The following is a 13,292-nucleotide window of genomic DNA, read 5'->3' as shown; positions in this document are numbered from 1 at the left end:
CCAAAACCTTACGGTCCTCAAAGGGTTAAACAGTAAAAGAGATCTAAAATAAGCCACCCCTAGACTCTGTAACTGTTGTGATATTTGATAATTGTCAGGGCAGGGCTGTGGAACGGATAGGTAGGCCTAGTGGCAGGGTAACGCACTGGCTGACGACAACCACCACCAACAGACTGAAGTCCCTCAGGGCGCGGAGTCTAAGTCCCAGGCTGCCCTTCACCAGGGCCCCTGATGGTGGCGATGGACTTGACGCAACCAGGGACCAGGTCGCGGCCCCCGAGACACCCCAGCTGCGGTAATGGCCGCCGCCAATGGCGTGTAGTTGGTGAGAATGACAATAGCGTAGTCAGACAAGCCGGGTCAATAACAACGGGACAAAACAGTACAGAACAGTAGACAGAGAATCACAGGTCACGGGCCGGGTTCAGCAACGGAAGGTCAGATCAAAGGGAAACGCAGAGAATGGTCTTAGTCACAAGCCGAGTCAGAATACCAGAAGAGTCACGAGCGTATACACAGAGCTGTAGCAAGACAAAGACACAAGACACAAGTGCAAAGAGCATGTGCAGATCCCAGGCTTATATGTACTCAGCCACACCCCTCTGGGGGATGGACCTCAGAGACCTGAAGGCATAAAAGATTCCCATCATGCTCAGCAGAAATCCAAGATGGATGCTAGCACATGGAGTAACATAACCTCTGGGAAAAGGTAGGACCTTGACAATAATTACTTCAAATTACAAGCAAAGACTCTAAAATCCAATTTCAGTCAATTTCTTAAACAGTCATTCTCAGCCTGGGTTCCATTTAATTTTAAGCTCCTTCCAAAGGTTACTATGGATTTTTTGAGCTGTGGCTGATTGACCTCTCATTTGATGGCACCTAATTTATTATTCCAGGGGCTATTATATATTATATTATAGGTCTATTATTGCCACTCCTCTGAAAAGCAATCGCCGGTGGATGCTTGACAGGTGTTTTTCCTTAATCCTCTGAATGCTGACCCACTGAGCAGCATCCACGTGTATTGCTGTGATAGTTAGACAGTTGTAACGTGGTCCTATCCACCTGAAATTGATGGCAGTGCACCTACCAAATATGGCATGGCTTCTAATTTTTTTTCTGTGGCATCTGTTCAGTCCTAAGTAGCAGCATTTCTGTGTTTAGGTGGGTGGTCTGAAGGCAGTAAAATCCTGGCTCAGCCACCTGCTTTTTCCATCCCTGGGCCCCCTGCGTGAGCAAGCCCTACAGGTGGCAACATGACCACTGCTGTATTGGTTGCAGTCTTCCTCCTAACCACCAACGTAAGTGACATATTCCCCACTGACCCCCAATGAATTGGTTTTAGTAAGGGTTTCATGTGACCAGAAATTTTTTTTAGGGGTTTCTCTGGGGATCAAAGGTTAAACATCTGTATCACATATATTAGAGGGCTGACAGGCAGCCAAGATTTTCACCCATTTAGAAAAGCTAAGATTTACATGCCTCTGCTGTCTACTTTGAAAATTATTTTCTTCACAATTCCTATAGCTACTGAGGTGAGTGAGGGCTTGTTTAAAGGTTTGCTTACACCAGCAAGCCACACTGAATGCATGGTTGTTGGCATGTGCTAGAGGAGCACAGTGCCAATGTGCTGATCCTGGAGCATCACACCTTTGTAGTAGTGATGTAGTGCCAGCTACAAATCGCTTAAAGCTGCTCATACTACTCAGCTTAATACCTGTTCCCTGCTGAAAGGGAAGATGGACAATGCGTTTATTAATTTGAAACATGAGACTTTTGCTTTAGAAAATATAATCTGTTTTCAGTTACACCAAAGTTTTTCTTATTAACCAGGAAATACTACATAGCCGGTTACTGGGTTTGTGGACACAGGTTAACCTCATTGTTCTTTTGCTTGTGACTCTTCTTAGCAGCACATATATATGTACATATCTCCTTCCCAGTCAGAATTGTTGAATTTACGCACAAATATCGAAAGGTGGCCATGCAAACCAAAAAATGTAACCGAAACTGTATTATAATTGGTATATTTTGATGCTTCCCATACCTTGTAATGTTAGAATCACAGGTCCATGAGTGTAATATGGTACATAAATCTCTCTCCAGCCTTACCGGAATGGAAGTTTCACAGAACAAGGGATGATGTAGCTGTGTTGAGCATTAACATTTAATGAAAGCAATGCCTAAACTAAAAGGTCATGAAGAGTACTGAGGCAAAGGAATGGAGGTCCTCATTATCTATAGTGGATGAATTTAATGAATACATACATATTCATGGTAATTGACATGGTTGCGAAAATTTACCCAAATACAAGTTAACTAAATTTTACAGAATTCACTGATTTGCATTATTGTAACTTACTTTTCTGTTTTCTATGTTTTCAGGTCTCTACAGTCATCAGTAGCATTCGACAAGTGTCTAAAGTTGCACTTCAGGAAGATTCCAAGGTCAGCCGAGATGGTGAAGATGCCTTTTATAATTCACAGAAGTTTGAAGTGTTATATTGCGGGAAAGTGGTCATTGTTCATAAGAATGCTCCGTCTACTCTCGTTGATGATTGCATCGAGAAGTTCTCTCAACATGAACAGCAGCGCCTGAGACTGCTCAGTGAACAGCGCAGTATAGACTCCAGCTCTGACCTCACATTGGCCGAGACAGAGATCTCAGTGTCTCCAACTGATAGTACTTTTCAGGAGCAGGACACTGAGACCAATGCCAATTCTGCCTCCAGGAATCATTCAGGGATGTTTACAATAGGTAGCCAGAGCAATCTTGGTTCTATGCGGGTATCATTTCCTGAGAGCATTCTAGAAGACTCAGGCTTTGAGGACCAGCAGGAGTTCAGATCTCGATGTAACAGTGTCACTATTCAGAAAAAAGTTTATGATGGAAAGATACAATCAAGAAGACGACATGCTAGTGCACCAAGCCATGTCCAGCCATCGGATTCCGAAAAGAACAGGACAATGCTTTTTCAGGTACGTTATAGCCAGGAAATGTTTTTATAAAATGTGTTTCATCCTCCTGTAGAGGGTTAACATTGTTTGTATTAAAGCAGTATTAAAACGCAAAACCAAAAATGTGCAATATTGCAGCTTACCAATCATTTGATTTGGTGGTTGCATTAGTTTTCTTTTATTTGGTATTTTTCCCCTCTGTTTTCACCTGCTGATCTAGCCAGTAACACACCTACTGTATTAGTGATACACCACTCTGAAGGAATGGGTACAGGACACGGCAGACAGCGGCTTTGTCAGTCTGGGGGAGGGGAGTGTTAAATGTATAAGCAGATTTGAATATAATAACAAATTGAAGCCAAAATCCAGCTCACACTTTATAATCAGTTAAAGCAAACAGTTTGTTTCCTTTTGGAATAAAGGTTTTACATAAATTAATAAAAGCTGATCATTTTAACCACCTCTGTCTCGTCCATGTAAATTGATACATTCTGCTGGAGAGTTTGAGCTTCTGAAAAACAGCAGTTACTGTCTGGGTCACCAGATGAAAATAGAAGAAAGAGAACCTAAAAAAGAAAACGAATGCAGCCATCACATCTAAGAATTGGTAAGTTGTAACATAATATACCCTACAGTCAGGTCCATAAATATTGGGACATCAACACAATTCTAACATTTTTGGCTCTATACACCACCACAATGGATTTGAAATGAAAAGAACAAGATGTGCTTTAACTGCAGACTGACAGCTTTAATTTGAGGGTATTTACATCCAAATCAGGCGAATGGTGTAGGAATTACAACAGTTTGCATATGTCTCCCATTCGTTAAGGGACCAAAAGTAATGGGACAATTGGCTTCTCAGCTATTCCATGGCCAGGTGTGTGTTATTCCCTCATTATGAAAATTACAATGAGCAGATAAAAGGTCCAGAGTTCATTTCAAGTGTGCTATTTGCATTTGGAATCTGTTGCTGTCAACTCTCAAGATGAGATCCAAAGAGCTGTCACTATCAGTGAAGCAAGCCATCATTAGGCTGAAAAAACAAAACAAACCCATCAGAGAGATAGCAAAAACATTAGGCATGGCCAAAACAACTGTTTGGAACACTCTCCAGGAGGTATGTGTATGTGTGTCAAAGTCCACAATCAGGAGAAGACTTCACCAGAGTGAATACAGAGGGTTCACCACAAGATGTAAACCATTGGTGAGCCTCAAAAACAGGAAAGCCAGATTAGAGTTTGCCAAACGACATCTAAAAAAGCCTTCACAGTTCTGGAACAACATCCTATGGACAGATGAGACCAAGATCAACTTGTACCAGAGTGATGGGATGAGAAGAGTATGGAGAAGGAAAGGAACTGCTCATGATCCTAAGCATACCACCTCATCAGTGAAGCATGGTGGTGGTAGTGTCATGACGTGGGCATGTATGGCTGCCAATGGAACTGGTTCTCTTGTATTTATTGATGATGTGACTGCTGACAAAAGCAGCAGGATGAATTCTGAAGTGTTTCGGGCAATATTATCTGCTCATATTCAGCCAAATGCTTCAGAACTCATTGGACGCCGCTTCACAGTGCAGATGGACAATGACCCAAAGCATACTGCAAAAGCAACCAAAGAGTTTTTTAAGGGAAAGAAGTGGAATGTTATGCAATGGCCAAGTCAATCACCTGACCTGAATCCGACTGACCATGCATTTCACTTGCTGAAGACATAACTGAAGGGAAAATGCCCCAAGAACAAGCAGGAACTGAAGACAGTTGCAGTAGAGGCCTGGCAGAGCATCACCAGGGATGAAACCCAGTGTCTGGTGATGTCTATGCGTTCCAGACTTCAGGCTGTAATTGACTGCAAAGGATTTGCAATCAAGTATTAAAAAGTGAAAGTTTGATTTATGATTATTATTGTCCCATTACTTTTGGTCCCTTAACAAGTGGGAGGCACATATGCAAACTGCTATAATTCCTACACCGTTCACCTGATTTGGATGTAAATACCCTCAAATTAAAGCTGACAGTCTGCAGTTAAAGCACATCTTGCTCGTTTCATTTCAAATCCATTCTGGTGGTGTATAGAGCCAAAAATGTTAGAATTGTGTTGATGTCCCAATATTTATGGACCTGATTGTATATTGCCAAACATATTGGGGCACCCCTCCAAATCATTGGAATCATTGTATTCAGGTGTTCCAATCACCACCATGGCCACAGGTGTATAAAATCAAGCAACTAGGCATGCAGACTGCTTCTACAAACATTTGTGAAAGAATGAGTCGCTCTCAGGAGCTCAGTGAATTCAAGCGTGGTACTGTGATAGGTTGCCACCTGTGCAATAAGTCCATCTGTGAAATTTCCTTGCTACTAAATATTCCACAGTCAAATGTTAGTGGTATTATAACAAAGTGGAAGCAACCGGGAACAACAGCAACTCAGCCACAAAGTGGTAGGCCACGTAAAATGACAGAGCGGGGTCAGTGCATGCTGAAATGCACAGTGTGCAGAAGTCGCCAACTGTCTGCAGAGTCAATAGCTAAAACCTTCAAACTTCATGTTGTCTTCAGATTAGCACAACAATCGTGCATAGAGATCTTCATGGAATGGGATTCCGTGGCCGAGCAGCTGCATCCAAGCCTTACATCACCAAGTGCAATGCAAAGCATTGGATGCCATGGTGTAAAGCACACCGCCACTTGACTCTAGAGCAGTGGAGATATGTTCTTTGGAGTGACGAATCGCGTTTCTCTGTCTGGCAATCCGATGGATGTCTGGGTTTAGCGGTTGCCAGGAGAACGGTACTTGCCTGACTGCACTGTGCCAAGCGCAAAGTTTGGTGGAGGGGGGATTATGGTGTGGGGTTGTTTTGTCAGGGATTGGGCTTGGCCCCTTAGTTCCAGTGAAGGGAACTCCCAAAAGTGTCAGCATACCAAGACATTTTGGACAATTTCATGCTCCGAACCTTCTGGGAACAGTTTGGGGATGGTCCCTTCCTTTTCCAACATGACTGCACACCAGTGCACAAAGCAAGGTCCATAAAGACATGGAAGAACCTGACTGGCTTGCACAGAGTACTTACCACAACCCAATAGAACACCTTTGGGTTGAATTAGAGAGGAGACTGAGAACCAGGCCTTCTCGTCCGACATCAGTGCCTGGCCTCACAAATGCGCTTCTGAAAGAATGGTCACACATTCCCATAGGCACACACCTAAACCTTTTGGACAGCCTTCCCAGAAGAACTGAAGCTGTTATAGCTGCAAAGGGTGGGCCAACTCAATATTGAACCCTACAGACTAAGACTGTGATGCCATTAAAGTTCATGTGCGTGTAAAGGCAGGCGTCCCAATACTTTTGGCAATATAGTGTAATATGCAATATGTTTGCTTTTGGGTTTAATACTGCTTTAAGAATTTGAGCATTACCACAGAAATCAAGGTCTGACAAGTTTGTAGCGCTGGCCTTGAAATTTCCACTCACCTGCTCGCCAATGGTGAGTGGACATTATGGTGGGGGCAAGTGTGTCCCCCAGGGCCGTCTTGCTGAGCAGGCTCGGAGCTCAGGCCAGATCTGTCATTGGCACTGGGAGCCGTCAGACTGTTCAATAGCTGAGCGCAGTGAAAGCAAAGGAAGGAATGTGTGCTGTGCTCGCCTCCCCCTAGAGTGCAGTACCCGGCTCTGTGAGTGAACAATGAAGTACTGCAACTTTTTATAGTTTTATAATTTCAGCTCACCCTGGTCACATGATCCTCTGTCAGCTAGTGGTGGCTTCAGGGTAGAGGATAGAGCACTTAACAGTGTGCGTGTGTGTGTGTGTGTGTGTGTGTGTCTGTGTGCAAAATCTAGATTTTTAGGAAAAACATTAATAGTTGTTTTTTTTTTTTATTAAATCGTATCTCCCCCCCCCCCCCCCAGAAAAAAAAACATTCAAAGCTGCATTTTCCTTGCACATAAAAAGCTATCAAACTAATTTGTTGAAAGGAGGCCATCCAAGTGAAGGCTCATCACCACTGACAAATTATTAGTCCAGCTCTGTATTTTTCAAGCATTCTGTTTCATATCTTCTGTGAGCTTCCAATTTGGCATGTTATCAAAATGCAACACACTGATTTACTGAAAGGAAACCAGTAGTAATCAAGATATGCAGGCTGCCATTGCTAACCTGCTGTGTTTGAAAATGCTGGTCATGTTGAACATACTTGTCTTAGGTCAGTATTTTGTTAGGTCAGTATTTTGTTTGTATTTTATATCTGGCTGTAGTTTAGCTTTACAAACTAGTGTAAAGAAAGACTCTTTTAGTCATTTTGGATACTCATTGCACTGCTTATAACAGTAACTCAATTGTGGGCCACATCAGCGTTTCGGTTGCTCTCAAAGAGCCAGTTGTGTATGTAAGATTAGATGTCAAGAGCCCCCCACCCTCCCTTCTATCACAGTGTACCCTCCTTACCTTGTTGTGTTGGCAGGAAGAAGCTGGGGGTGGAGCTGGGAAGCAGAAAATGCAGGCTCTGAAGCAGGACCAGAGGAGGGCTAGAGACAGGTGCATACTGAGACCAGGGGAGGCGGAGACAAGGGGGTCCTGCGGCTGCACAGAGAGGTGCAGGATCTGTTGGAGGAGTTCTGTCCTCTCTGCTGCCAACTACTGAGACAAGGTGGGGGAGGAGACCAGGGGGGTGCTGCAGCTGCAGGAGAGATGCAAGGGCCACATGAAATTGCCTGGCGGAATGGATTTGGCCTTGTGTTTGACACACGTGGCTCATAACATTTTGATCTGTAAATACATTTACACCCCCCGTCACATTGGGTGCGACTTGGCATGCGATTTGTATGCCAAGTCACACCTTATTGTCCGCAATTAGAGCATTCAAATCAGTGTGGTTCTGACTAGGTCAGAGCCACACTGATTTCTAAAGTCGTACATGTACTACTGTTGGTGCGATTTAGGGTTTTCCTTCTGACCAAGTGACAAGATAACTGAGAGCACTCTACATGTGTCTAGAGAAGTACACAGGTCAGTAGAAGGTTGATGTGTTGTCATGATTTGATTGCGTTAACCCTACACGGAATAGTGGAGGCCTTGATTTTATTCACTATAAAATATTTATATATCTTGGCTAATTGATTTCCTTCCAAGCACTCCGTGCCAAAGTGTTTGATTCCTACTGTAACACGTTATCGGTTATTTCCCTCACTTATTCTGTCTGGAAATTGCTGTCATGCTTTCCTGTTTATTCCCATCTGTGTCTGATACAGATTCAGTATTCTCTAGCTGCTTATTTATATTCCTTTTACCTGTTAATTCCTTCCCATGACTCAGAGGTGCATTTTTATTCCCATGACTCAGAGGAGCATTCAGGCAGCACTTATTGCACATTATTTAAATTCTGTAAGTGTTAAAATGTGTTTTGTCTCCTGGGACAGTTGTTGTTTTGCAGGTAATTTCACTCTTTATTCATTATCTATAATTTTGCATGACACATCCTAATACTACAGCTTTACTATGTATGTATCTGAATATTATGACATACCAAGCTACATAATAAACAGAATGTATCACATAGTAAGGAGTTTCATACATGTCTCCTAACAATGCTGCTACAATGGTGTAACTCTATGGCGTCCTCTTTCCATCTAGCAGTTTCTCTTCATTGCTCAGTGCCTCTTATTTCCACTCATCAATGACCATTACCCCCTCCCCAAAGATGGAAGATAACGATGATCGTTGTAGTAGCACCAACTACTACAGTGATTATCAGCTTCCACAGTAGGCCCTTAGTTATGAGATAGGAATACTCCTAAGCTGGACCAGCTAACTATGCAATTAAGGTCATACCTAAGCTTCAGGTTTCATTAAGGTTTTGTCATTATTTTATATGGCTATACACTGTCTTATATGGTTATGTTTATTATTTGCACTAATTTACGAATAAACATGCCTCTGTGTGTGCAGTGATTTCTTGGCTGTCTAATTAAAAAGCCCAGCACTAGCTCAGCTAAATGTCATGATCAGGCTTCAACCTTCGCCATCTGCTGGTTGTTACTCAGCACTGCAGCTCCGCTCGAGTCTGCTGTACACACCCAGTGCTCTCATTGAGAATGGTTAAACTGACTGCTGAGAATTCAGCCTTTGCCTGATCAACAGGTTTGCCTGTTTGCTCATGTTCTGGATAGAGGATTTCTGTCTGACTGTACATGCCTTGGATTTCCTGTGAACTGTTTGAACTGCATTTGTTCTTTATTAGTGTTTTTTCTGCCAAGGTAACTAGCGTTTCTAAAGGCGGAATTCCACTCACCCTGTCATAAAATAAAAGTCAGCAGCTACAAAAACTGTAGCTGCTGACTTTTAAAAAACAACCACTTACCTGTCCCTCGGTCCCACGGTGTGTCCCCCACAGTCCGTTTCACCGGCCGTCCTGTATTCCAGGAGGCCGGCATCTTCAGTGTGGGCACTCGGCTGTGACAGCTTGCGGCTTCACAGCCGGGTACCCATGTGCGAGTAGTGCTGTGCTTCATGAATGGTCCTGTAGTCTTCTGGGACCTGTCACGTGTCCCAAAAGACTACAGGGAGGGAGGACACTAGGCGATCGGAGCGGAAGTGGGAGCGGGTACCTGTCAAATTCAGGTACCCGCTCCCCCCTGCCCCCCAAAGGTGCCAATCCTTAATGGGGAGTGGGGGAGCAGTCCTTAACCCTTTGAGAACCGTAAGATTTTGTAACGCCAAAATAATCAATTTTTTTGTTTTTAAAGTTCGTACACTTCAGTTGCTGTAACTAAGCCATTTCATGAAATAATTGGCAAAAAGCTAGATCCATTTGTTGTTTGATAAGAACTAATATTTTGACTCAAACCAAAAAAAAAAAAGTTTTAAGTTCTTAATCAGATGATACACGCAATTAAAAACATGGGACAAATACGTCCCTTGGTCCTCAACTTCCCCTTTTGGGTGGAGCTCCACTTTAAGCCCAGTGTGCATGGATCCTGGCCTCGTGCACACTGGATATTTTTACAGCTGCTTCTAGGGTGTCTGGGGTTTTCTCGCCTCCAAGCTCTCCTGCATGTTAACCTCTGTGTCCATGCACACACAAACTTTTAGAGAAGTTAAGAGGCATAGATGTTTAGAGGCAAAAAAAAAACCCACTACCATTGTGTCCAAGAGCAGCAGAGTTTTGACAGAAAAAAAAACTGCTTAAAATTCTACTAAATCCAAAATAGTAAAATCAGTCTTTATATGCAGTAAAGCATGCTTTTTATATGCACTGTGGAACCTAAGGGGTTGATCCTCTGCATTGTGTAAAAAGGATGATTTGATCCTGACTTCTCTGATCCTCTCCTTCTACAGTCCCTAATCCATCCGCTCATAGAACAGAGCCTTGGGGGCAAGCTGCATATGCTCAGTTTGGTATGTATTGCTAGAGAATTTTTTTTCTTGGGAGAGTGCATGTGATCAGCACAGGGCCAATCCATGCTGTCCAGACAGGGGGTCAGGGGTCCTGCAGCCTCGTAGGACAATCGGGAGAATGAAAAATCCTCCTACAAGCTCTAACCAGTGCTGTGCTGGACACTGATAGACGTCACAGGACTGCTCTAACTGCTGATGAGAAAAGGTATTTAGCAATTTATAGTTACTAAAATAATTGCATCTCCATGTTGTGTGTACTGTGGGAGACCACATATAGTGACGGCAGGGTCCTGGGTTTAGTAACATTTTAAAGTGGATCTGCACACCAGAAACCAAAAATGCAATTTCATTCACTTTTAAAATTCAAAGCAAACTCCCCCATCCACCCATGGCTTCATGCTTTGTTTTGCTGAAAATCTATTTGAAAAACACCCTCTTGCATTTATGGCAGTGGCCATTTTGAGTAAAGGCAGATGATCCATGTGTCATTTACTTCCTGAAATCCATCTTCCCTTAGCTCAGGCATTGGCTGAGCTGAGAACCCTACCTCCCCTCCTGAAAACTCCTGGGATGTACAACATCATTTGCCTAAGCCTGGAAACTAGGAAGTAACTGAAGAAAAAAACAAACTGTAAAGCAAGTAAATATGATATACCATATAATTACTAATGCTAGCAACATAAGGATTACAAATAGTCAATGTTGATTGTGAGAGTGGAGTTCTGCTTTAACGCTTTTAAACACGTGTAAATGCTCATTAACGCTAGGCGCGTTTAGTGCTTCAGCGTTCATTCATTTCAATGGTCAGAATAAATTAATTATTTTTCCCAGTGAAATGAATTAATGCCTAAATGGTTGATGCTGCAAAACGCACCACACACTTTTACAAGCCTCAGACTTTTTCTTTCTGCCAAAACACTGCTGCCAGGAAGAAAGGTTTCTTAGAGAGAAGGAGTAGTAGGAAAACATCCTTTGTGCATGAAGCCTTAATGTACCATTCAGCTCTAGTTTGTAAATAATTAAAACCGGTACCTAATGGGAGTGCTGATTTTGTCACTTTAAACAAGCTGCTAGCAGGATTTGGCACTACTTGAAGCTTGTTGAAAGCCTACTAGCAGCTTCTTTAAAGTGTAATTCAGCACTCACAGTAGGATCTGCGTATAACATTCCCAGACAGGAGCTGAAGGGTGCTGTATAGGCTTAGAGAATGCTACTTGAAGCTTGCCGAAAGCTTTGCAGAAACTTGCTGAAAGCTTACTGTTCACACTGCTCTTATACCAGCTGAAGCCCATGTGAAACAGGGCTTGATGTCCAATGTGTTTGGATATAAATAAGGCTACTCACAGATGGAGTGCATCTTCCAAAGATTATAGCCAGATGGATCTATGCCAAGATGGTGGAACAGTTGCACAGTATTTTTTTCATTCCTCTACTTGACAGAGCAGGGAGGGATTCACCACAGAAATGACTTAAAGGATGAGTTCACCTTTTGGAACACGTTACATTTTCCACCCGTTTTCAGGGTGGAATATGAAACATGTTCCCAATGCTGCAGCCGCTGCCCGCCTCTGCCCCCCCCCGCCCCCCGTGACCAGCCACACGGCTGCATCATTCATTCACAGTGTTTTGTGAATAAATGAACTACAAGTCCCGACAGCCTTCGCTGTGGAGCGCCGTGGTAGTTCATTGAATCTTCATGTCGGCATATCTGCTTGCCCAAAATCAGACCAGTCTCCGCTCCTCTGCTTTGACAGCTAGTGGAGGATCTTCTCCCCCCTCGCAAGCGGTCATATTTTTAAAAAATGTGGCCACGCGGGGCTTTGCCTGCCTGGCTGCATCACTCTTTCACAGTCCTCTGTGAATGAGAGACTACAAGTCCTGGCAGCCTGAGGCTTTGAGGAAGAGGATAGGTCCTCAAAACGCGTCAGACTGTGGATGTTCCATGGTTCTTTCACATCCCGATGTTTTGCAGACTGTTTGTGCTGTACTCATGAGATGTATTTGTATTTTTTATGACTTTTTGAGTATATTACTTACTTTTTTACCAATTAAACATTAAAAAAGTTAATGTACTAGGCCAATGTGCCCTCTGTTTGTCTATTGTTCCTGCAGTGCTCCTAGACCCCCCCCCCCCCAGTCTTTTGAGGGCAGCAAGGCAAGTGCATCCCATGAAGGCCAAGGCGTGACTACAGCCTGTTTACGTTATTTGGGCCAACTGGCCTAGCGCAGGAAGATTACAGTTATCTATTTCTTTGTCCAGTCTTAGCGGCTGTCAGCTTGTAGTCCTCAATGAACTCCCATGGCGCAGTGAACCGCCGTGTAAGTTCATTAATTCTTCCTGTCGGTATATCTGCTTTCTCGTACATTCCAAACGGGCAAACAGATAATACTTACAGTTCTGCAGGAGACCTGCATGGCACCAGCGATCAGCAGAATGGTTTACAGGTTCCTACAACCCAAAAAAAAAAATGCACATTTTTTTATCTGGGCATTTATTATGTTTGGTCAAAATGTGAACTTTTCCTTCACTTTTTCCAAGCCATGCTCCCTTGTTATGTTTTGGAGATGAGGAGAGGTGCAGGTGTTCTTTAGTCTACAAGGGAAGAGCTGGGCAGTGTCGGCAACACTACTTTGGATTTTAGTGCATTATAGGCACTACTGTGTTAGCTCAACAGGTTGTTGGACGATTACTGGATTCCTGGAACATCAATAAGTACCCTTTATATATCTGCAGCATTTAAAGCTTAAAAAAAAAAAGTGTGCCGAAAGCGCTCCAAATGCTCTTTAAAAGCTTGCTGTTCATACTGCTCTTTTACAAGCTGAAGACTGTGTGAAACAGGCTCTAATGCTTTAAGCCAAAATTTGCAAATAAACATGGTATAGAGATAATTGGTTATCCACATTTGAAAAATTAATTTGAAGCAAAAAAATTA

At 43.1% G+C, this 13,292-nt stretch overlaps 1 protein-coding gene across 2 annotated transcripts in view; it reads left to right on the top strand.

Moving 5' to 3' along the window:
• TBC1D4 (TBC1 domain family member 4) overlaps positions 1–13,292 on the top strand; it is a 225,334-nt gene that overhangs the window by 113,665 nt on the left and 98,377 nt on the right. For both annotated transcript variants that reach the window (XM_089680369.1, XM_089680368.1), the window contains exon 2: positions 2,389–2,982. In XM_089680369.1, coding sequence (XP_089536495.1) covers positions 2,389–2,982 — 594 coding nt within the window. The remainder of the gene's footprint in view (positions 1–2,388; positions 2,983–13,292) is intronic.

Source organism: Staurois parvus, unplaced genomic scaffold (assembly GCF_062004578.1).
Source record: "Staurois parvus isolate SC_StPar_1 unplaced genomic scaffold, SC_StPar_1.0 ptg000243l, whole genome shotgun sequence".
NCBI classification, from domain to species: Eukaryota; Metazoa; Chordata; class Amphibia; order Anura; family Ranidae; genus Staurois; species Staurois parvus.
This window is presented reverse-complemented; position numbering and strand designations above follow the sequence as displayed.